The 24179-nt window shown below is 48.8% G+C and overlaps 1 protein-coding gene across 1 annotated transcript; it reads left to right on the plus strand.

Annotated features, from left to right (window-relative positions):
- Positions 1 to 217: 217 nt before the first annotated feature.
- Positions 218 to 23425, plus strand: Adra1d (adrenoceptor alpha 1D). The gene is made up of 2 exons (XM_026385812.2): positions 218 to 2021; positions 22116 to 23425. The coding sequence occupies exons 1-2, from the start codon at positions 911 to 913 to the stop codon at positions 22715 to 22717; spliced, it is 1713 nt and encodes a 570-aa protein (XP_026241597.2). The 5' UTR covers positions 218 to 910; the 3' UTR covers positions 22718 to 23425.
- The last annotated feature ends 754 nt before the right edge of the window (positions 23426 to 24179 follow it).

Raw genomic sequence — 24179 nt, forward strand, 5'->3', positions numbered from 1 at the left:
TACTTGGCAGAAGGGTTTGAGACCCTCCTCTAGCCTGTGGCCTGAAAGAAAAAAAAAAAAAAAAAAAAGAGGTGCGGCAGATTGATCCAGGCAGTCTCAGGAGGCGACCGCCGCGACACTGCACGGTCCAGTCCGCAGTCCGCAGATCCCGGGCGCTTGCTGCTCTCTGGCGGCCGGAGTCGGGAGTCTGGGGACCAAGAAATCGCGCCTTCTAAGCTCCGCACGCCCAAGGGCAACCAGTGAGTGACCCGGAGGCTGGAAAGGGAAGCGAAGAAGAAGAAGAGGGACGCGGCTGAGGAGTGAGAACAACGGGAGAGGGGATCCAGAAGAGGTGCGGGAGAGCGCGCGAAGGGAACAGCGAAGGAAGAGAGCAGTGCTGGCACCAGCGGCGAAGCGTAGGTGGCTTAGGAGTCGGAGAGCGCGTCAGCACCGCAACCCCTCCGGACCTTCACGTACGCTGTCTCCCAGAGATCAGAGCCCCTTCTCCCAGGGAGCGCGGCGCCCCCTCTCTCGGCTCGGCCGCCCCCTCCTCCCTCCACGCGCTGCCCCTCCTCCGTCCCGCCCCCCGCACGGAGTTGGGAGCGCCGCAGTGGCCACTGCCTGCACCACCGGGTCCCGGAGCCGCTGCTTTGCCGGATCGCCTGGGCACGCTTAGAGAGCTGCGCGAGTCACCAGCCTTGACTCTTCTTCGATCCGACTCCACGGGTGGCCTCGGGGAGCCCCAGCCGCCTCCCGACCTGGCATTCCGCTCCCCAGCTGCCACGCTACGCATCACAGGAACTTGGGCAGGACCCAGACGCGACTCGCGCGCGGGGCTGAACCCGAAGCCCTGCGGCTATGCCCTCCTGCCCCCTCCCTGTCAGTTGTTGGTCCTGCATCCCGGCTCGGCCCCCGACGGCTGCACGTTGAGATGACTTTCCGAGACCTCCTTAGCGTCACTTTCGAGGGACCCCGCCCGGACAGCAGCTCCGGGGGCTCCAGTGCGAGCGGCGGCGGGGGCAGCACAGGCGGCGCGACTGCCTCGGAGGCCCCGGCGGTGGGCAGCGTTTCGGGGGCCACGGGCGGCGGCAGCGGCGTGGTGGGAGCGGGCGGCGGCGAGGACAACCAGAGCTCCGCTGGGGAGCCGGGGGGCGCGGGCGCGGGTGGCGAGGTGAACGGCACAGCGGCCGTCGGGGGGCTTGTTGTGAGTGCGCAGGGGGTGGGGGTGGGTGTCTTTCTGGCAGCCTTCATCCTCACCGCTGTAGCGGGCAATCTACTTGTCATCCTCTCGGTGGCCTGCAACCGCCACCTGCAGACGGTCACCAACTATTTCATAGTGAACCTAGCTGTAGCCGACCTACTGCTGAGCGCCACCGTTCTGCCCTTCTCCGCCACCATGGAGGTTCTGGGCTTCTGGGCCTTCGGCCGGGCCTTCTGCGACGTGTGGGCCGCGGTGGACGTGCTGTGCTGCACGGCCTCCATCCTTAGCCTCTGCACCATCTCGGTGGATCGGTACGTGGGCGTGCGCCACTCACTCAAGTACCCTGCGATCATGACAGAGCGCAAGGCGGCGGCCATCCTAGCGCTGCTCTGGGCCGTAGCCCTCGTCGTGTCCGTGGGGCCTCTGCTGGGCTGGAAGGAGCCCGTGCCCCCGGACGAGCGCTTTTGCGGCATCACGGAGGAGGCGGGCTATGCTGTCTTCTCTTCGGTGTGCTCCTTCTATCTGCCCATGGCAGTCATCGTGGTCATGTACTGCCGCGTGTACGTGGTCGCGCGCAGCACCACGCGCAGCCTCGAGGCGGGCGTCAAGCGTGAGCGGGGCAAGGCCTCCGAGGTGGTGCTGCGTATCCACTGTCGTGGTGCAGCCGCCGGCGCAGACGGAACGCATGGGACTCGGAGTACCAAGGGCCACACCTTCCGCAGCTCGCTATCTGTTCGCCTGCTCAAGTTCTCCCGTGAGAAGAAGGCAGCCAAGACGCTGGCCATCGTCGTGGGCGTCTTCGTGCTCTGCTGGTTCCCCTTCTTCTTCGTCCTGCCGCTGGGTAAGCGATCCCTCTCCCACTAGCCCCTTCATTTCCTTTCCAAGCCTATAGCTATGGCTTCCTGGCAGACATGGATGATCCTCCACCTCCTCCTTAGGGTTCCATCCTAACCCTGTAGGGTTGATTCAGCGACTTTCCTGATCTCTTACTTTGTATAGGGAAAATGAGAAGCAGGTTTCGTTTCACAGGGTTCCAGCTCTTTGTTCTTCTCCTGTTCGTTGCTATTACAAATCCGGTCTTGTTTCCAGCCCCCCATGACCATGAGAAATCCTTGTAGATATCGCCCACATTGTGTGGTCAGCTGTGTATGTGACCCCTACAATACCCGCCATCCGGAACTAGAGGCACAGAGTGGGTAGGTCCCCTTGTGTTCATTCATTCATGAGAAGCAGGCCCTGGCCCGTCCACCTGTGCATCACCATACTCTAGAAGCCACCTGCTTCCTTCAGCACTCCTTCAGTTTGGAAGCTGGCCTCAGTGGTATCTGTGAGTGTATCCTGAGCTTTTATGTCTGAAGGCTCTTTTTGAAGGAGTTGCAGGAGAGGATTGTGTGGGGTAAGAAGGGGAAAAAAAACAGGGCAAATTACAAAATGGACAATCATTTCTGAAATTTATGAAGTCGGGGAACTTTCCTAATTCCTTCACAAGTTGCCCTGGGATATGGGCAATGTTCTCAGGCGCTTCCTTTCACTCCTTGAGACCTCTCTTGCAGCAGGGACTAGGGGCTGGACCAGTACGGGGAGGAGAAGGAGGCAGCAACTGTGGGGACATTTGCCTGGAATCATTTCCCATGCAGCTGCAGCCTCAGCCTGCTCAAGCAGAGCCCCCCCCCAGTGCCTTTTCTCCCTGACCTGCCCCCTTCTTACCTTGTGAGACTGAGTCAAGGGAGAAACAATGCCTCACGCGCCCCCCCCCTCCACTGCAGGCCCTCTCCCCACAGCAGGCACAGTGACCTTTATACATTATGAATTAGATGTGTCACTCTCCTACTAAATCCCTCAATGTTTTCCCACTGCCCTGGGAAGAAAATCCAAACTCTACCATGGCCTGGAGAAGGTAACCTTCAAATTTTTATTGTTCAGGCCAAAATGGGACATTATGAGTGTTTACACTAGAACCACTGACATGAACTAGGGCAATCCCAGACATGTAATTCCCCTCCAGAAAGGGAGGTCCCAAGGAAGGGGCTACCTCCCTCTACCTTGCCCCTGTTCCCTCCCTCTACCTGCCCCCTGCATATTTCACTACTCTGATCCTGTCTGGTTCCTTTACCAAACCATACCTGACTCTAGACTTTTGCACTTGCTCTTCCCTCTATCTGGACAGCTTCCCCCCACACACACAACCTCCACCCACCAGCAGCCTCTCCTGGCTAACTCATCATCCTTTAGATCTTCACACAAATGTCCCCTTTTCTTAGAGTTATCAGTCTCAGTTGTCCTCCCTATTTTCTCTTTCAAAGGATAAGGTTCTCTGTCTTCACTGAATCATCAGTTATAGTTACATATGTGTGTGTTGCTTGATTTGATGTTTGACTTCCCCACTGGCTCTGAAGCTCTGTGATGGCAAGGTCCCATAACTGTCTCATCATGAATCCACAGTGGCCAGCACAGCACCTGGCATATGAGAGACTATAGAGTGCCACATTGAGGGTCACAGGCTCTGACACCAAACAGCCTGGGTTCAAATCCCAGCTCTGCCTCTGTGGAACTTCAGGCAAGTCCCTTACCCACTCTGTGCCTCTGTTTCTTCATCTATACATAGGGATGGTGGTGATGATAATAATGCCAGCCTAGAGTGCTGTGGTGAGAATAATATTGCATGAATATAATTGTGGCACTTAGCAAGTGCTGGATATGCTGATGCTAACTCAGAGTAAGGCATGAGTAAAGCCCCCACTTGAAGTCATCTGTCCCAAAGAGTTTTCCCACTGCTCTGGGAAGAAAATCCAAACTCTGTTGTGAGCACAGGGGCAAGGAATGTTCTGAAAGCAACACACCTGGAGAAGACAAATAAGCAGTCAGGAGAGAGTGGGTGTGTCCCCACCTTAGACACCTACTCAGCCACCCAGGATTTAGAACTCTCTGAGCTCCATCCCCACACCCCTGTGCTGGCCTTGCCCCCCTGCATCTTGTTCATAAGCACCCTCATTCTCCCCCTGCACCTTGATTCACACAGGCTCCCTGGAGGGAAGCCACTTCCCTTTTTATATTTTCTTTAACTTCTTTTAAAATTTTAATTACAGAATAAAACACAAATGAGTAGAAAAATTATATAACAAGCACCTATGTACTATAACCACCCATTTTGAACACATGTTAACATTTTGCCATATTTGCCTTAGATCCCTTCCTCTTGCTCCTTTCAAAAAAAAAAAAAAAATAGAACCCAGCTGCAATCTCTCTCTCTCTCTCCCTGCCTCCCCAAAGGCAAATCTGGCATTTGTCATTCCCGTGTATTTGTTTATACTCTTAGCGCAAGCATCTGTATTCATAACAAAGTATAACATTGCTTTGTGTGTCTTTAGAATTTATATCAATGGCACCTGCTATGCATATCAGTCTTCAGTTTACCTTTTTTAACCCAATATTATGTCCTTGAAATTTATGCCATGCTGGGCCATTGTCACAACAATACATTTGAGTGTCTTCCAGGTGTGTTGATCCAGTGTCCTGCTGAATGTGCAGTTTTTCTTGGTTTTTGCAGTTACAATAAGCACTGCAAAGGGCTATTATTGTTATTTGAGGTCCGGATCACATGTTTCCCTCTTCTAGGAAATCATCCCTAAATTTCAACGGTCTTTGCCCCTTCCTAGCATCTACTGCTCTTTCTCAATTCCTCAGTCTCTGCTGCTCCTCACAAGTGGCATGGGGTCCCTTCAGAAGCTCTGTATCTTGTTCTGGGCAGAGATTTGCAAGGGTGTATGCATATGTAAAGTCATAGAGCTGTATGTTTAAGACATACACACAAGAGCTAAGGGATGCCGGTGGAGCTGAATGGAGTGGTATTGACAAATGAGGCAAGAGAGCAGAGGCCAAGCAAGGAAACAGAATATTCCAATCTTCCCCATGTGACTTGAAGAGCTAATACAAGGGCAGAGGCTGCTAAGGGAGCAGGAATGGCTTGGAGGCTGTGTAGGCAGGAAATTGGGCAGGAAGTCTTAACACCCCCCAGGCCTGGGATGGGGAGGTCCCTTTGGAAGAGCCCGAACATTCTGAGCAGCAACGCTTTGAAGGGAATCTGGCCTCTGAGGCGCAGGCAGATCTTGGCATGAAGGTGCCAGGTATATGGCGGGGAGGGAAGGATGAGGGGAACTTGGTTATGGGGTCAAGGATGGGGGTGCTCACAGGAGCATGGTGTGTAGGAAAGGATGGAGGGAGAATAGAAAAGAGAAGGGTTCGGTGGAGCTTCAGGGAACACCTGCTGTGAAAGAACCAGAAGAAGCAGAGAGAGAAGCAGCTGGGCCAGGTGTGGTGGCACATGCCTGAAATCCTAGCGGCTCAGGAGGGTGAGGCAAGAGGATCACAAGTTCAAATCCAGCCTTAGCTATTTAACAAGGCCCTGAGAAATTTAATGAGACTATGTCTCAAAAATTTTTAAAAAGAACTGGGGATATGACTCAGATGTTAAGTGTCCCTGGGTTTAATCCATGGTACCAAAAATAAATAAATTAATTAAGGTAGCTGGGCAGGATAGCCATACAGGTAGCACCTCCCTCCTCAAAGATCCTGATGGCCACACTAGGTGTGATGAGCACCAGACATGGAGGGATTGGGAAAGATCAGTGTGTATCCACAAAGGCCATAGGCCATAGAAATTGAAGGACCTATAAAGATACTACCCAGGGCTGCCTAACAGTCCACAGTGTCCCCACTCACACCTGCACACACAAAGCTAAGTAGAAGCAGCAGCCAAAACCACAGCAGAGACAGTGCTTTAACAACAGCCACCAATAGCCAAGGCGGGTAACAAGAAAATGGTCCAGAGTCATAGAGGGACACTGGCACAGTGGGCCAAGGACTGGTCACCTAATGCTGTGGGTCAGGCCGGAGAAAGAGAAAGAGCACCATCTGTGGGTGTCCTGAATTATAAGGAACCCTGGGGACACAGATGCCAGACACGTAAAATCCTGAGGGGCCCAAAGAGACTGGGATCATCTCCCTCATTTCTGGCTGCCCCACTTTCTTGGTGAGGAGCAACTGCAGAGCACGCATTCCCCTGAGACAGGCAGAGGGTCCCTCAATGAACCTGAGACATCAAGAGTTCAACAGTGATTCCAGGCAGCAAAGGTTGCTTCTGATTACAGAGATACCTGTGGACACATAAAAACCCCTCATCCCTCACCTGCAGCCCCCCAACTTTGGCTTTCATGCTTATACTCAGCTGAGCATGCATAGTGATGGCACATCCCTGTTCACCTAGGACAGTCCTGTTTTGTGCCTGTTGACCAACGTGATTATGATAGTGCTCCCTGTCAGTTTCAAAGATGTTCCTGGTTGGACAAGAGAGAATATGGACATTGGTCTGAGAGGCCTGTGGAGGAGGGGCTGTTGGCAGCCCTACCCAGGACAAACACATACCCACTGACCTCAGCAAGCTGGCGCAGGGCTAAGTGCCATGGAAAATCACAGGAAACTGCGTAAGTGGTTCCTGCTCACAGGCATCCTGTAGCCCCAATGTCTAGAGCAGCACAAACCTGCAGAGGGTTATGTGGAGAGGTAACAGTCAGAGCTGCTGCCTGGGACTTCCCTGGAGGATCCCTGAGGTGGGAGCATGGCCACCATGGGGCCGTAGCCCTGGGAGGGGTGGGCAGCTGGAAGTGTGCCTGGTGAAGCCTTCTGACCCTGGGATACTTGATGCATGAGTCCCCTTTCTCTCAGAGGTCTGAGCCAATCACTCAGTGTAGTCATGCAGGTCACCTTCCCTGAGGGCCAGAGAGACACAGGAAGGACAGGGGAAACCTGCCCCTAGCAAGCATCCATCTGCTGCAGAGATTCCTTCCTCTTCCCAGAGTCTCCAGAGGCTGTGTCTCTCCTCGGTGTCTTCACAACAATAACACTTTGCTACCTTTGGCTTTTGCTGCCTGGGAAATGCCCCCAGCCAGTCCCAGAGGTGGATCTGTCCCCTACATTTTACACTCACACACCAGCCACACCTCCTGTCATTCCTGATGACTACTAGCAAACCCCTCAAGCTTGCACTCCCAGCTGTGTTTTTGTTGGGCAGATCACAAAGCATCCCTGGCTTCTGAGTGCCATCACCCAGGGCAGTCCCAGAGGCTCAGAACCTAGGACCCCTCCCAAATACACTTCAAGAGATTCAAGTTGTCTGGAGGCCCAGATATCAGAAGCCCCCACAGTCCAGCCAATGTACCAGAACAACACACCATCCATCCACAAGCCTCACCAGGTCTCTCTCCCTGCTGTGAGTCTGTCTCTGTGATACAGCACACCTCCCTGACCACCCAGACTTAGTTAGGTGTGCACATGCTTCTACTGCACATTACTTTCCCCACAGTATACTGTCCTTGTGAATATTCAATACATAGCACAAAGTTTGAAGAGTGAGAGAACTTACTATGTGGGCATAGAAAAGTGGCCATATTGCAGGGGTGCTCCTGGCTTGGGAGTCTATGAGACACTCTTGGAATGTGTAGTCTATGAGAAGAAAGGTCAAGGGATGAGGCCAGCAGGAGGATGGGGAAATAAACTGGACTACTGTACAACAGGGAAAAGAACAAACCTCAGGTATACACAACAATATGGGTGAATATTTTGTACATGACATTAAGTAGAATAAGTCAGATCAGAAATTTAAAGCATATGTACCATATGGTTCTGTGTATACAAAGTTGAATAATATGTGAAATTAATCAACAGCAATAAAAATCAGGGTAGTGATTACGTGTGTGTATGTGTGTGTGTGTGTGTGTGTGTGTGTGTGTGTTGGTACTTACTGGAAGCGAATGCTAGAACCTTCGACTAGCAATGTTCTGTATCTTGTTCTGGGCTGTTATCACATCACTGTTTGCATATGTAAAGTCAGCAAGCTGTGCGCTTGAGATGTATGCACTTATAAACTTGACTGTCAATTTGAGTACCTTAATGAGAGGGACAGAAAGCAGGTAGGAGACTGTGAGCCATGCTGAGGATTTTGTTAGCACAAAAAGACCAGACTGGATGCAAACTTCATGGATCAGCCCAGATTTTTATTGAGGAAAGAAGTTTCATGCAGGAAGAGGGTGACACCTCAGATGGGCACACTTTCCTGGTGGAAAATGAATCACTGGCCAAAGGAATTTGGGCTTATATAGGCAATACTGAGAGACGATTTAGTGAGCATGTGAGTTTGGGCACTCAGGAATTTGGGTTTTTAGGCGGGTGGGGAGGTCTGTGGCCAGCACCTGGAGAGGATTTATCTTGGAAGAGATTAGTGCTTCCCAGAGACTATCATTCTAGTTTTGATAAAACACCTTCTCCCCACCTGTGGCCAGCATCTGGAAAGGATTTATCTTGAAAGAGATTAAAGCTATCAATGTATGGCTTTCTTTTCATTCCCTTTTCCAAGGCCACACTATTTGAGGGTTTTTCATTTTCCATATCTAACAGAATTGATGTCCAGAATGGAAAGCAGGCTGTGACAATCAGGTAAGGAGTGGTGCAGGCAGGTGTTTCTGAGATTTGGCATGTTCTAAAGGACCCATCTCCACAGCTTCCTGAGATATTTCTTGGGCCGGCAGGTGCAGGGGAAGAGGTGGGGATGCTGTGTGACAGGTCATTGGTAATGGCATTTGTCCCCATCCCCCCACCCCCATGCAAAAACCTGAAGAAAAGTCTGGCATTAAGTCTCCTACCTGTGCTTCTGTGGCACCTAGCACATAGTATATGCTCATTAAATGTATGCAGAAGAAGAAGAAAAGGACAGAATCCATGGCCTCTTTGCATCCTGCCATGCCAAGAGTCTGTGTGGTAAAGCACAGCTGTTTTAGTCAACTATTTAGCTGCTGTAACTAAAAGATCTGACCAGAACAATTGTAGAGGAGGAAAAGTTATTTGAGAGCTCATGGTTTCAGAGGTCTTAGTTCATAGAAGACCAGCTTCATTCCTTGGGGCTCAAGGTGAGGCTGAACATCATGGCGGGAGTGGATGGCGGAGGGAAGCAGCTCACATCATGGTGATCAGGAAGCAGAGAGAGAGAGTCTCCACTCTCGAGATATAGAATATATACCCCAGAGCCATGTTCCAGCTCCCACCTCCTCCCCACACCCTATCACTTCAGTTACTACTCACTTGATCCCTATCGGGGATTAAGTCATTGATAGGGTTAAGACTCTCACAACCTAATCGTTTCTCCTCTGAACCTTCTAGCATTGTCTCACATGTAAGCTTTTGAGGGACACCTCACATCCAAACCATATTACACAGCCTTCTACTTACTTTATTTTTTGTGTCATATTGTGGTATTTTATTATTTATCTATCTATTTATTAATTTATCCACCTAATATGAAATCTACCCTCCTAATAAATTTTAAGTATGAATATGGTATTGTTAACTACAGGAACTGTGTTGTACAGAAGAGCTCTAGAACTTATTCACCTTCCTGAACTGAAATTTTATGCCCATTGATTGGCAACTCCCATTGAGGAATTGTGAAGCACCATCCTGCTCTTTGATTCTATGAATTGGACTACCTCAGGTGTTTCATATATGTGGAATGCTATGGTATTTTTACCAGGACTGGATTATCTCACTTAGTGTAACTTCCCTCTATTAACTGTCAATCATCCTTACTAGTGATATGGATGTATGACCCTCCATGTATGTGCTTTAAAAAATTTAAGCATAATATATAACATTGATCAAGTAACTGTTACAAATAAGCCATGAGTTACGGTTCTTTGTGAGGTTGTTGTTTTGGATTTTTTTTGTTTTTTTGTTTTTTGGGGTTTTGGGGGTTTTGGTTTTGGATTGTTTTTGCAGTGCTATGGGTCGAAGTAGGGCCTTGGACATGCTAAGCACAATTCTGCCACTGAGTTACAGCTCCAGCCTGGGCTTTTGCTGTTGTTGGTGGTTTGTTTGTTTGTTTGTTCTTTATGGAAAGTTTCAAGTACCTACAAAAATAGAACAGTATAATTAACCCCCATGTATCTATGACCCTGCTTCAACCCCAGGCTAATAATGTTGGTTCATCTCAACCCCACCCACTCTCCCACCACTGCAGATTATTATGAAAAAAAAAATCCCAGATACCATATCACTTTAACTGTATATTTTTCAATATGTATTTCTAGAAGAAAACGACTTTTAAAAAATAACTACTATCTATTATAACGCATTAAAATGACCACTTAATATTATCAATTTAATTCAGATATCTACCTAGTGTTTAAAAGGTTGCTGGTTGCTTTATAAACTTTTACTTTGTTAGAATGAAGATCCAAAAAAGGCATATGTATTGTATGTGGTTCATTTACCTACCAGGTTTACTTAATTGATACATCCCTCCCCACCACCACCACCACTACCTCTTTTTTCTTTTAATTTCTTTAGTAAAGAAACAAAATTGCTTCTCCCAAGGTATATTTCACAATATATAGACTTCACATCTCCATAGTACCATTTACCATATCCCTCTGTTTCCTATTTGCCTATAAGCTAGTTTGATGAGATTCAGGTTTGGTGGTTTGGACAAGAATTCTCTTTTGTGATGTCAAGACTGATCAGGGTTCAGATGCTGTCGGCCTGATTTGTCCATTATAAGATAACTCATCAGCCTCTCCTCTGCTGGCTTTAGCAGCTTTGATCATGGCCGGGACCAATGGGGCTTAAAGTGCTGGTATTTTAATCCTATAATTACTTCTGGATTTTTTTTACTAGAATTTCAAAAAGAATTCACCACTAGCTGTTTGGTTGAAATAGTGTCTTTAGAAGAGGCAGGAGAGGTACTGAACATTCCTCCTTATATACCAAATGAGGAGTCAATTCTCCAGTGTTCTTTCAGAGGTGACCAATGGGGGTTTTTTAATACCATGATAATGCCATGGTTTTTAGACATCCATGCTATTCTGACACCTTACAGACATCACCATTTGGGGCTTGATTAGTGAGCACCTTTTCAGATTGGCTCCTGAGACCTTTGGCACAACCCAGAGAATGTTGAGTACTTCCTTGCTTTCTGATCGAGTGAGACATTTTAGTCTCAGCTTATGCTTTTCCTGCTCTAGACCTAGAATTAGTTATTTCTCTTAAAAGTTCTGGTATCTTTTAGTGGAAAATGACAAGTGAGAGACCACAGTCTGAGCTCTCAGCTCCTCCTTGATTCTGAATTGGTTACACATCTAGTGGAAAGATCTAGGAAATATGTTTTATTTTTTGTAAAGAAAATATATACCACTGATGGAGATGGGTTTTTGTCCTTGGGGACAGATCCCTTCCCTTCAGATCTCATCCTGTGCCCAGCTCCTGCTAAAGTGCTGTCCCAAACATTCGATGACCTTTGGATCACCCAGCCTCATTCATTAAAGACCTAAGTGTTGGGGTCACAAGATTTCTCCCTCACTTTCATCCCTCCCCTGTCATCAGTGTGACATCACTATACTGAGGCTGACCATGATGACACGTTGGCCTCCCCATTACAGTGACCTTCCCTCTCCCCATTCTAATTAGGGCCATGCCCAAGTCCACATGCCTGCCCCAATCTGCTCCTGTCCTGCCTCCTTGGCTCCCATTACTTCTGCTCATTGATCTCAACCACCCAAGCCTTCACCTTTCTGCCCTACATTTTGTCACCTGACCAGTTATACCTCCCTTCCCTAGCCAGCTAGTCCCATGATCTATCACTTCATCCTTTCCAACAATTTTTAACTCTCTCCCATCTACCTACTTCTATGAGTCCCAAATCCTGAATCAGGCCATTCTTTCACATGGAATACAGTGATGTTCTGGGAAATGTCCAATAATTGGCTTTGGGATGGAGCTAATTTGTAGCATCTGCCCATTCCCCTAGTATAAATATTCCAACTTTGGTCAATTGCAAGTTATCAACAACGCGTGCACACAACACACACACACACACACACACACACACACACACATACACAGACACACACCATCTTGAAAAATTCCTGGAAATTGAACCATCAGCTCTCATGATATCAATGCAAGCCAGGATCTAAGTGAGCACTCACTAAACAAAAATCACCTTCCATAGTCGGGGCTCTGCATGGCAGCAGGCCTTAGGATCTCTCCAGAATTCCTGCAGGTTCCAAATCAGCTCTGACTCCCTCTCAAAGCTCTTTCCCTTCCAAGGGATCTTCCTCTACCAGTGACTGCTTGCCTTCCACCTCTCCTCTGCCTATACACAGCGTACTGATATGTCCAGAGCTTTCTTAAAGATGTGTCTCCTTCAACCTTGTGGCCCCTTCGCCCTCACCCTCTCCCTATCTTCTCACTGTGATCTTTCCTCCCTTTCATTTATTTGCAATAATATTCCTTGCAACTTAACTTCTTTAAAGAATAATCTGATGTTGATACTTCTCTACCTACCAACACACATCAGCCTCACTCACATATCTCCTGCCATCCTTCCCCCAACCCTCATCCTCTGAGGACACACTGCCATAGATATGCCTTTGACATGGTCACTGGTGACGGCCAGATTCTCATACTCAGAGGACTCTTCAAGTCCTTCTTTCATTCATCCCTGTATGTCAGCTTGCGCGCTCTCTCCTGGTCTCTTAGGAGTCTTCGTCTCCCTCTTTACCCCCTACTCCTCCAGGTGTACCTCCTACTCCTTCTCAGCCTTCCTAGAAGGCCCTCTTCCCCTCAGATCCATATTTAAGTTCCAGGCCCACATTCTAGATGCCAAGTTCCCACCAGCCCTTCAAACCCCCTGATGTTAGTTTCTTGTAATTACCTTAAACTTAGTGGCTTAAAACAACATATTATCTCCCAGTTCTGAAGATCAAAAGTCCTAAAAATCAGTCTCCTTAGGGCTGTGCTTTGCCTAGAGATTAGTGGGGAAAATCCCCCTCTGGCCTCTTCCAGCCTTTGGGGGTGGCTGCATTCCTTGGCTCCAGGCCCCTCCTCTACCCTGAAGCAGTACTCTGTTGTCACATCTTCTCTGACTCTGCCCCTCCTGACTTGCTTCCTCTCACCAGGACCCCTCTGATTACTTTGTGTCCACCTAGAGAACTAAGGATTGTCTCCCTCACTCAAGATGCTGAATGACAGCTACAAAGTCCCCTTCACCATGGAAGGTGGATTTCTTAGGTCTGGACCTCTTGGGGGCTCTTATTCTGTCTGTCACACTTGCATACCCCAACCACACTGTCTTCCCTTTCTGGACTCCCCTTTTCTTCTCCTTAAGCCTGCCACTGTCCCCAGGGTTAAGGGTCACTCCACGGCCATGTTTTCAGCTTTATCTCTCACCCAACTCCTCAGCCCCTGCTCACATCCCCCAAACTCAGTGCTGTGCACCCTCCTGCCCCAGATGCTGGCCAAGAAAAGGTCCCAAGCATTGCCATGGGACATGGCTACTCCCTGCATGGCCTGAGCCTCTTATGGACCTGCAGAGTCCCTGAAGCTACTCCTCAGGGTTCCCATCTCCAGCCCACGTAAGCTCTGCTTCATCTTGCACCCTGGGGATGATGGAGGATTTTCATTCCTTCACTTTGTGAGTGAAGGCCCAGGAGAACAAAGTTCTGGGCCCTGAGAACTAACATGGGGTCTGGGAGGCAATGCTCAGGCAGCTCAGTGCTGGGACTCCCTGACAGAGTGGCCACTACCTGGAGACCTTCTCTCCCCTGGCAGAAGTGCTATTCTGCTCAGACCTATGAGTCATTTGCCAGTGTGGCCCCAGAGCTCAGAGGCTCATGCCCAGGTCAGGATCCAGTGGGGCTGAGCACAAGAGCCATTCAGCAGAACTGCAGTCTTGGTCGCTCAGAGCTTGGTATGGCCTGTTCCAAAGCTACAGATTAGATCAGGAAAGATGAGTGAAGCGATGGCAACCAAGAGGAGAAAGAGGAAAAGAAATTAAAGGAGGGGGGGGCAGAGTGGAAGGGAAATGAGCAGGAGCCAGTATAGGGATATATTATATCCCTAATGTGGCCTCCACACAGCCTCTGTGCTCTAGGAGCTGCCTGCCCTTCCCCCTCACACCCTGCAGCTATAGAAGGGTGTCCCAGGCCAGACCAATAGTTCTCTGCCACCCCAGGGAGCCCGAGTATCCCGAGGCAATCATGGCAGCACAGAAGGACTTCTGGCCTATTCCTGGTCCATCTCAAGAAATAAGATCCAGCCAGTTGCCCCTCACCATGGAAAATTAGCAATGCATGGAATTTAAGAGATTTGGCTGGCACAGCTGGCCCCACAGTGCCCTCAACCCACTCTTCCACGTCCTCACAGTCCATGAGATCTGGCTCCTACCCAGCTCACCTCTTTCTGGCAGCCTTCTGTGAGTGTTTCCACTTCAAAATGGCTTTATCTCTTTCCACTCTCCCTCTCACCTTCTCTGCTGCAGCCATCCTAATTTCTGGTTATCCCCAACTTGTCAGGTACCCTGATGCCTCATGCCCTTGCCTCTGCCTGGAATTCTGTCTCCTCGGTCAGATGCATGGCTTGCTCTCCCCACAGGCCCTCAAGCAAGGTGCTTTATTAGAGAGGCTTGTCTGACCCTTTCTGATTTAGCAAAGAGGTCCGTGAGGAGTTGGAGGTTTAGCCCCTCTTGGGAGAGATTTTTTAACTCCAGGGTCAGAGCCACTGCCAAACAGCTAGAGAACTGGGAGACAGGAGGGGAATCTGGAGCTGGAATTCCTTCTCTCCTAGACCCGCCGGTGGGAAGAGACCTGAGTATCTAGAAGGACAGAGTATTTTTAACTCCTCTGTATCTTTCAGCCAGAGAGGATGGCGTACTATGGGTAGAAAAATCACTAGTGGAGGAGGGGATAGGAAAAGGGGGAGGTTGGGGTGAAGCCTGATATTTCATGGTTGGCTACAAGTTATGGGAGAGACTGGCTGTGAATTCTGATGGTGTGCCAAGAACAAGTTCCCTTCTGGTGATGCCAAAAAAGTACTGTTAATCACACAGTCTGCCCCCTTGGCTTCAGAGCTGTCTGTTCTCGGCGGGCTTGGCCAGTGTGCTCAGTTCCAGCCATGTCCTTTCCCGCCTTACCTGACATCTCAGCAGCTCCTCCTTAGAACACAGAACTGGCCTTTCATAATCTAGACTACAAACAATCCCCCGCCTCAATTTCCCCAACAATTCTTGGACCAGGCTGACCCAGCCAACATGGCTATTTGCTGACTCAGGAGGAAGCCCTACATCTTCTGACCAGCAGGGGTCTGGTCCCCTGGACACTAGGGTCAGACTCCTGAGACAGACTCCCCTGTGTTAGTCAGTTTCACATCTCTATAAAAAAATACCTGAGCCAGGTGTGGTGGTGTGTGCCTGAAATCCCAGTGGCTTGGGAGGCTGAAGCAGGAGGAATTTGAGTTCAAAATCAGCCTCAGTAACAGCAAGGTGCTAAGTAACTCAGTGAGACCTTATCTAAACAAAACACAAAATAGGGCTAGGGATGTGGCTCAGTGGTCAAGTCCCTCTGAGCTCAATCCCCAGTACAAAAAAAAAAAAAAAAAACTGAGATGATTAATGTAAAAAAGAAAAAAGGTTTATTTTGGCTCGTAGTTTGGGAAGCTCCAGTTCATTATCAGCAAGCCCTGTTGCTTTCGGACAAGGCTGCTCACCATGGCAGAAGTGCATGGCACGGCAGAACCACTCACCTCATGGCCAGGAAGTGAAAGAAGAGGAGGAGGAAAAGACCAGGGTCCCACAATCCCCTTCAAGGACATGCCACCAGTGACCTGAAGATCTCTCACTAGGCCCCACCTCTTAAAGGTTCTGTCACTTCCCAGTAACTCCACAGGCTGGGGACCAAGCCTTTAACACATGGGTCTTTGGGGGACACATATCCAAGTCATAGCAACCCCAATACAGGGAATGGGGACGGCAGGCAGGAGCTGCTGGGTGGAAACTAACCACGTGACAGAACAAGGACAAGGATCAGAGGGAGGCAGAGAAAAGCTACGATTATGGTCGGTCATCTCTATCTACATCCATCCTGTCTCTACTCATGGTGGTAAAAGTAGCCACTGCACCTCCACCCCACTCCGAGCCACCTTTTGAATGAGGAGGAATGGACACAAATGTGCACACTCCAACCTCACCTTTCCCAGCAATAGGCAGACAAGTTATGGTGGTGACCAAGGACTAATCCTTGGATCAAAGTTTGGGGACCAAGCAAAAGAACTTGAAGAAACATTTGGGAACTTGATCAAGAGTGTCTTGGATCAGGTGTCCTAGAAGCAGAGATTGACATTAGGCTTCTTTTTACAAAGGATTTATTGAGAGAATGTTCTCAGGAGACATCTGGGAGGAAGGGAGGGAGTGGCATGGGGAAGGGGAAGAGCTAAACCCAGATTGTGGTCTCCAACAAAGGCTTGCCTTAGTGTGATGACTCTAGGGATCTCAGGAGCAAGAAGGGCAGCACAGAATTGTACCACAATGAAGCAAGGGACTGTCATTGGCTATGGGCTGCCACATGGGGTCAGATTCATCTCCCCACTTGAAACAGTGCCCATTGGCTGGGAATAGCTCTCCAGAGAGGAGGACAAGTAGGAGCCATTGGTAGCCAATCCTCATAGCAAATGGGAGTGGGGGCATCTATTTAATGACCAACAGGTAACTTTTTTCCATTTTTATTGGTGAATCATACTTATACCTAGTAATGATATTCATTATTACATATTCATAAATGTATACAATATAACAATATGATTTGGTCAATATCATTCCTCAATATTTCCCCTGTCCCTCTCCTTTTCCCTCCTCCAGTCCCTTTTCTCCACTCTGCAGGTCTCCCTTCTGTTTTCATGAGATCCCACCCACCTTCCTCCCATTTTTTCTCTCTAGATTCCACATGTGAAAGAAAACATCAAACCCCTAACATTTTGAGTTTGACTTATTTCACTTAATCTAATGTTCTCAAGTTCCATCCATTTTCCTGCAAATAACATAGTTTCATTCTTCTTTATGGCTGAATAAAACTCTATTGTGTATATATACCACATTTTCTTTACCCATTCATCTGATAATAGACACCTGGGAAGGTTCCATAATTTGACTATTATGAATTGTGCTGCTATAAACATAGGCATACATGTATCTTTATGATGTATTGACTTTAATTCTTCAAGATAAATCCTTGGAGTGGTATAACTAGGTCAGATGGTGGCTCCATTCCTAGTCTCCAAAAGGTAACTTTTGAGCAAAGACTTGAAGAGGTGAAAGAGACAACCAGGCAGATCTCTGGGATTCATCCTAGGAGTCTGGGGTCTATTCAATGCTCTCTCCAGAGAGAAGGCAACAGCCCAGCCCTTCTGAGTGCCATAGGGTACCCTTGAGGCCATATAGAAAGCCAACAATGTCACATAAGCCTGGGGCAAGAGAAGAGAGTATGCTGGGCACACACACTCCAAAGACCACTACCACCTGCCCAGGGGCCACCAGTGAGGTGAGGTTAATCACAGAAACACCTGCAGAGAAGGTGGTCTTTGCAGAGTCTGAAGAGAAGAGGCTACCTGTGGAGAAAGGAGGAGTGCCACTCTGGCCAGATCAGCCATGCTCAGGAGTGGGGACAGGCATGCTGCTTGTGGGGAAGCTGCTGCAGGAATAAAGGGAGTGGCTGTGGCCCCTGACCCTCTTAAGTGATGATATGGGAAGACCAAAAGGTTTAGGACCAGACCAGCTCAGGAGCACAGCCTGACCTTGACCTCTAGGGTTAACTAGAATCTCTGCAAGTGGGCTGTCTTGAGGACTCAATGAAAAAACATTTCAAGGCCCCAAAATGGAGGCTAGTGGGTACTGAGCACTCAGAAAGCATTTTAAAGGACACCTATCCAAATGCCATTTCTGCATTCATTCAACAAATATTTTAGAGCCACTGTTCTGGGTCAGGAACTTATAGATAGAGAATCCTATCCCTGCCTCCAAGAAACATCATGTCATAGAGTAATGGAGCAGTAACAAATTTTATTAAAGAGTCACTATACAGGAAAGGAAACTGACACGAATAGTTTACAAATCATAAAATTGGCATCCTGGAAGCCACGGATAGAATGAGCAGCATCCAGGCAGCCAAGAGTGCTGTTCGAAGGCTAGGGGCCCTGGGTGGGGGAGGGGGTAGGGAAAGCAGCAGGGTGACAGGTGATGTGCCCTGGAGAAGAGAAGCAGCAAGAGTAGCCTGGAAAGGGTAAGGAGCACAAGGCCACAACCAGAGAGACAGCAGCTATGACAGGATGGATCAAGGACCTCAACACAGGCAGGGACACCAACTTTGGGTAGGAGGGTGACTCCTTTCTAACCCAGGAGGAAGAGAAGCCAGATGGTTTGGGCATGTGGCTAGCTTCTGTGGCCTCAGTTCCCTCTGTGTTACAGGAGATTAGTTAAACTACTTTGGGGAAGAAGAAAGGGTGGTACCAGGCTCAGAGCTAGAAAGGCTAGAGCAGGACAGGAGACAGAGCTACCAAGGATGAAGGCTGAGATCATTGCAGCTCCTGGACACAGCTGAGGTTGGAGGTCTAAGTGTGCTCAGAGATGGGTTAAATTGCCGGAGATGGGTTAAATTGGGGTTAGGATCTGGCTAGATGAATCCAGCCTAAGTTCCGGGGGAGGATGGAGTAGGGAATGGCTGAGGTGCTGGCAAGCAGGAGGTCAGCTAAGCCCAAAAGGAAGGGCATGATAGGAGGGATACAAGGAGCTGGAAGAAGGTCAAAGTGCAGATGAGGAAAAGAGGACAGGAAGTGAGGAAATGAAATGCTCAGGCTTCCATTTTCAAGGGATTCTGTGCCAAGCATTTAAGGACAAGATAAACAGAAAACCAATAATTACTTACAGTGTTCTTGGCACTTATAAGTAAGTGTGATGATCTGGGGGTTGGCTGAGGGGAGAGGAATACAAATAATTCTGCTGGATCAGGAAGGGTTGATAAAAGAAGTTCTGCAGAAGTTCCCACTAAAATCTGGTCTATATGAACCTTAGACCTGCCATCTATGAGATCAGAGGAGCTGTGGCCTGTGGAATCTGAAACCCAAGGCACAGATGTCTATATTTTCTAGGCAACATGTCTGCACACCATGGGCAGAAAGCAAATAAGACACAGTTGTGGTGGACGTTATTGGCACTTACCCATCTCCCCTAGACCTTCAGTGCACATGGACCCACTTCGACCTGAGCACATGCCTGTATTACTTTGCCCAGGAACTCTCTCTGCCCATCAAAATCCTTGCCCACCATGGTAGCAGGCAAGAAGCAGAAAAATGAACACCCAGACTGAACAGCTCAACATAGCTGATGGGAACGGGAGTGTAAATATCCCACCTCCTTTCCCCTCAGTTGGGTCACTCTGAGGTTTGTGTTCTGCACAGTCACCTAGAGCCCCGCTGGTGGTATTAAGCCCCAGTTGCCCACATTGACAACTAACTTGATAGCCACCTCTCATGGGCTTCCTGCTTTTCTTTTTCCCTCCCGACTCCAGGTGTTTCATTTACCTCCCAAATTGATGACTTGCATTTAAATCTTTGTCTCAGAGTCTGCTTCTAGGAGATCCCAAAGTAAGACAAATCCTCAATAGGATACACTGGGAGGCTGAGTTTGGATTCCCTCTTTCATATGTAAGGAATTCCCAGTTCACAGCTGGCTTCACACAGGTCAATTGAGCATGAATTAGGATATTAATGTTTACAACAAGACCCAGGCAGTATCATGAAATGCTGTGTTGCCCCCCAATCTGAATAAAAACCATGCTGATAGCAATGTCCTTTGGCCGGCTTCAGGCACACCACTGGAAAGCATAGTCCACTGATTTGTCATCCTGGGCTAAATATAAAAGAATTGTAGCCTGAGTCAGAAGTTATTTTCAGCACTTGATCTGACTGCAGCCATTGAGGGATGCTGTTCTTGAGGGCTGCCTTCCTGGAAGTTGAGGTCCACCCTGATGGCCCACATATTGCAGGGACTACCCAACACCTTTGCCAGGGAGAATCATCTCTTCAATCCACCCTGACTGATGCTCCAGCACCCCAAAACCTACCACATCTCAGCCACTGTTTCTGGTCACTCTCTATATGTGGAAATTGGTCTCTCCCCAACACTATAGGCTCCACTCTCAAAACCACAGGAAAAAAGTAGGAAGGGAGGAGAACAGACACCAGTTTGTGGTATAGTTGTGGTATTGGGGACCAAACCCAAGGCTTCATACATGCTAGACAAGCATGGTATCATTGAATTACATCCATCTCCAGCCCCTCTCTGGTATTTATTAAGAATCTGCTAACAGGCTAGTTCCAAGACCTATAAATCTTTACCAAATTTCCAGAGAAATATTATTATCTCTAATTCACAGAAATGCAAGGTGAGACTTTAGAAAGCCAGATAGCTTGCTCTTGAGCCATGTGATGCTGTGTGGCCCTCCTCTTTCTCCACCACATCTCTTGGCACCCAGAACTGTTTCTATATGGTAGGGGGTAGACAATATGCAAAGGTCTCCAGGTCAAAGAGTAGGGCATGGTGCTTCTTCCCCTTCACTAAGGGACCTTGCTCTTATTTGTGGGGAAGGAGCAAGAGGAGATATAGAAGTTTCCACAGTTTGTTAAGGACCCTGGATTGCTCGGTCTCATGGGCAGCTGCAGCCCCTGTCTAGGATGCAACACCCTGGGCCCCCTACTGCTGCTTAGGTAGAGAAGAACAAGAAAGTGGCTTCTGTTTCCTGGAGTGTATCTTTGCAACTGGCTGTTCTTTCCATAGACATGGCCTCCTTCAGGTCTGTGGTGGGGATGTCAGGGTAGAGGTTTGTGGAGAGGAGGGTCTCCCAAACAGTGCCCCCACCCCCACTTGCCTAGTGCCCCCACAAAGTCAGCCCAGAAATCTTCCCCAACCTCAGTAGGACAGCCTCACTGTCCTGCGTTCTGATAGCCCATAGGCATTGTTTATAGAAGCCTAACTCTATGCCCAATCTCTGACCTGCTTTAAGCAATTCATGGTTCTTAACCCACAAAATAAAAAGTTGAACTTTCCAGCATTTAAGGCCCTTCACCATCTGTCCCAAATGAAATCTTCTGAGTTGATCCTACAGGTTATTTCCAGGCTCCAAATTTGGCATTCTCTTGCCCACTTGCAGCTTTCACATGTAAGACACTCTGGCCCTTCTCATCCAGGCTGATTCTCTGAGATCCTTAGAAACACAAAGCGTAAGCTCCCTCCCTATGTGAACAAAATGAGTACTCCCCTACCATCACCCCACCTGCATTTCAGTGATGTTCGTGTTGCTATCCTGGGAGCAAGGGCCATGCTTCGTGCCTCCTCACAGGAGAACCCAGCACACTGCTTGGCATGGGGCAAGCCTTAGTCCAGGTTTAATTCCCAGGTTCTTACCCCTTTTTGTGCTGGGGACTACTCAGGTATCTGGTGAAATCTATGGATTCATCTTAAGTTGTACTTTCAAAAGCATGAAATAAAAAAAAAATGAGAAATGAAACCGATTTTACTAAAAAAGTTGTCAAAATATTTTTACATGAAATCAATGACTTAGAAATGTGCCTCCACATTAAGGCATTAAATGAGATCTGGTGGTGCATTCTAACGACTGTCATTTCCAAATAACAAGAAGCACAGAAAATATCTCATAACATCGGCAGCAATTGAATGTGATAGGAAAATATCCGCGGGAACTGCCAATCTTGCACTACTAGTTTTGATGTACAAAAACAGTAATTTCACATGATTTTGTCCAACTCTACTCTGATTGTTGCCTGCATTCATTGAAGGAAATGATCAGTTTCGGGTAGAGGTGAGTAAACGTTGGAGATGCTAGCTTTCCCTATCCAAGTTTATGGAGCTCCTGAATTATATCAGGGATCTCTGGGGAGATCCTTTCAATCCCCCTGAGTGTATAGAGAGCCTGTCCTCTTTGCACCCAAGGCCTGCCTGGACCTCCCGCTCCAAGAGCAACTAACCAATCCGGGTCTCTGTGCCCTCCAGGCTCCCTGTTCCCGCAGCTGAAACCATCAGAGGGCGTCTTCAAGGTTATCTTCTGGCTTGGCTACTTCAACAGCTGCGTGAACCCGCTCATCTACCCCTGCTCCAGCCGCGAGTTCAAGCGCGCCTTCCTCCGCCTCCTGCGCTGTCAGTGTCGCCGCCGCAGACGCCGTCGTCCCCTGTGGCGCGTCTACGGCCACCACTGGAGGGCTTCGACTAGTGGCCCGCGCCCCGACTGCGCCCCCAGCCCGAGTGCCGCGCCCCCCGGAGCGCCGCTGGCTCTCATAGCGCCCCCAGATCCCAGCTGCCCAGGCACGGACGAGGTGCAGGCTCCAGTCTCTAGCCGTCGAAAGACCCTCTACGCCTTCCGCGAGTGGAGGCTGCTCGGGCCGTTGCGGAGGCCGACCACCCAGCTTCGTGCCAAGGTCTCCAGCCTGTCGCAGAAGATCCGCACCGGGGGCACGCAGCACGCAGAGGCCGCGTGTACCCTGAAATCGGAGGTGGAAGCCGTGTCCCTAGGCGTTCCCCAAGATGTGGCGGAGGGCGCCACCTGCCAGGCTTATGACTTGGCCGACTACAGCAACCTCCGGGAGACTGATATTTAAGGACCCCCCAAGCTAGACTGAGGAATGTGCTGAGGGTGGGCGTGGGGGGCTTTGTGGGGAGGGAGGCTGGGTTTGTTGGAGTGGCCCGGGTGGATTAGGGACTCAAAAACTGTTCAGGATGGTTGCTTCTGTGGCATCTCTGGAGCAAACCTGGCTGGACCCTTGAAGCGTTGGGAGTTTTGGGGCCCCCTGTTGGAGACAGGTGCGCAGAGCTCTTTTCCTAGGAGGGAGGGGCTGCAGGATCTGTGGTGCCATTGGCACCCAAATTCCTGTTTGAGAAACTAACCACCCCCATATGCCCTGCCCTGACCCGAGTAGATTGCCCCAAGTATGGCCAGACAGGCCTGTTCCTCTTTTTCGAGAGGAAGAGGCACTAAAGTCTTGCGTGGCTGCCCCAAGGGTAAAGGACAATGGGGTCAGGTCGCCTCCATGGACAATTTCTCCTTAACTGCCTACTAGCGGGACCCAGTGAACCTGCCACCACTGCCAGCAAGCTTTGGTGGCCTATTGGTTGACAGTAATACAAACCTGTTGTATTTTTTCCTGGGCCCACTGCCTCCTACCCCCACCCCTGCATTGGTCCAGTGCACACTCCATCACCTGGCTCTGCCCCTCATGACTTCCCTTCAAGGGCCTTACTGTTTACACTCTGTACATAGCTCATTGTGCCTGTGCCCATCACTTCTTGCTGGGATTTTGAGCTGCCAACTGGGGAGAGCTTTGTCATTTTGAAACATATTTATTGGTAAGAGTACTTATATTTTGTCCAAACTGTGCAAACTTTAGCCTATAATCCATAAAGAACTTTTTTTTTTCTAAAATCCTTAGAAATCCTTAGGCCCACAACAAGATAGACTAGGTCTCTGTTTACCTCTCTAGCTTTGACTCAACTGTCTCTTTAACTGATGACTACTGTCCTTTGGGTCTTTTAGCATGACCAAAGGACTTGGGAGTTTTATTGGCTTTTAAAATTCACATGATTAATCTTGGTCATCAAATAGTAATCATAAGCACAAATTATCCCTTTGCTGATCTTCCCAGGTGCATCCCTGATGCTCTGAGGACCTCAGTGAGGAAGGTGGTCATCAGTTAAATGGGTAAAAAATTACTTTATGTGAAAAGATATACAAGCCCAAGTAGACATGGCTAGGGAAGAGAATCCATACTTAGCATCAGTGTTTGTTAGCTTTAAGTAAAATCTCATATTCCCATAGATTGTAGGCAGTTCAGTCTTCAGCTAGATAATACCAACCACATTTATCCAACCAGCAAGGGAATAATTATTGTGGCCAGTGAACCCTTAAAAGGAGCAATGGTTAAACATTGCCCTGGGGTACCTGGGATTATTCTGAAACTGGAAAAGCCAGCTGCTGAGCCAACATGGACCAATATTGAGGCTAGAAGTCTCTATCTTGTACTAGGGAGGTAGTTTATGTGAAAGGTCACCACAATTCAAACCTTT

The sequence above is a fragment of the Urocitellus parryii genome, chromosome 6 (genome assembly GCF_045843805.1).
Source record: "Urocitellus parryii isolate mUroPar1 chromosome 6, mUroPar1.hap1, whole genome shotgun sequence".
NCBI classification, from domain to species: Eukaryota; Metazoa; Chordata; class Mammalia; order Rodentia; family Sciuridae; genus Urocitellus; species Urocitellus parryii.

Bases quoted from the DNA above. Each gene is read 5' to 3' on its own strand.
- Adra1d (XM_026385812.2), top strand. From the start codon at position 911: ATGACTTTCCGAGACCTCCTTAGCGTCACTTTCGAGGGACCCCGCCCG. The intron at 2,022-22,115 runs GTAAGCGATCCC...TGTGCCCTCCAG, and splicing joins CTTCTTCGTCCTGCCGCTGG to GCTCCCTGTTCCCGCAGCTG.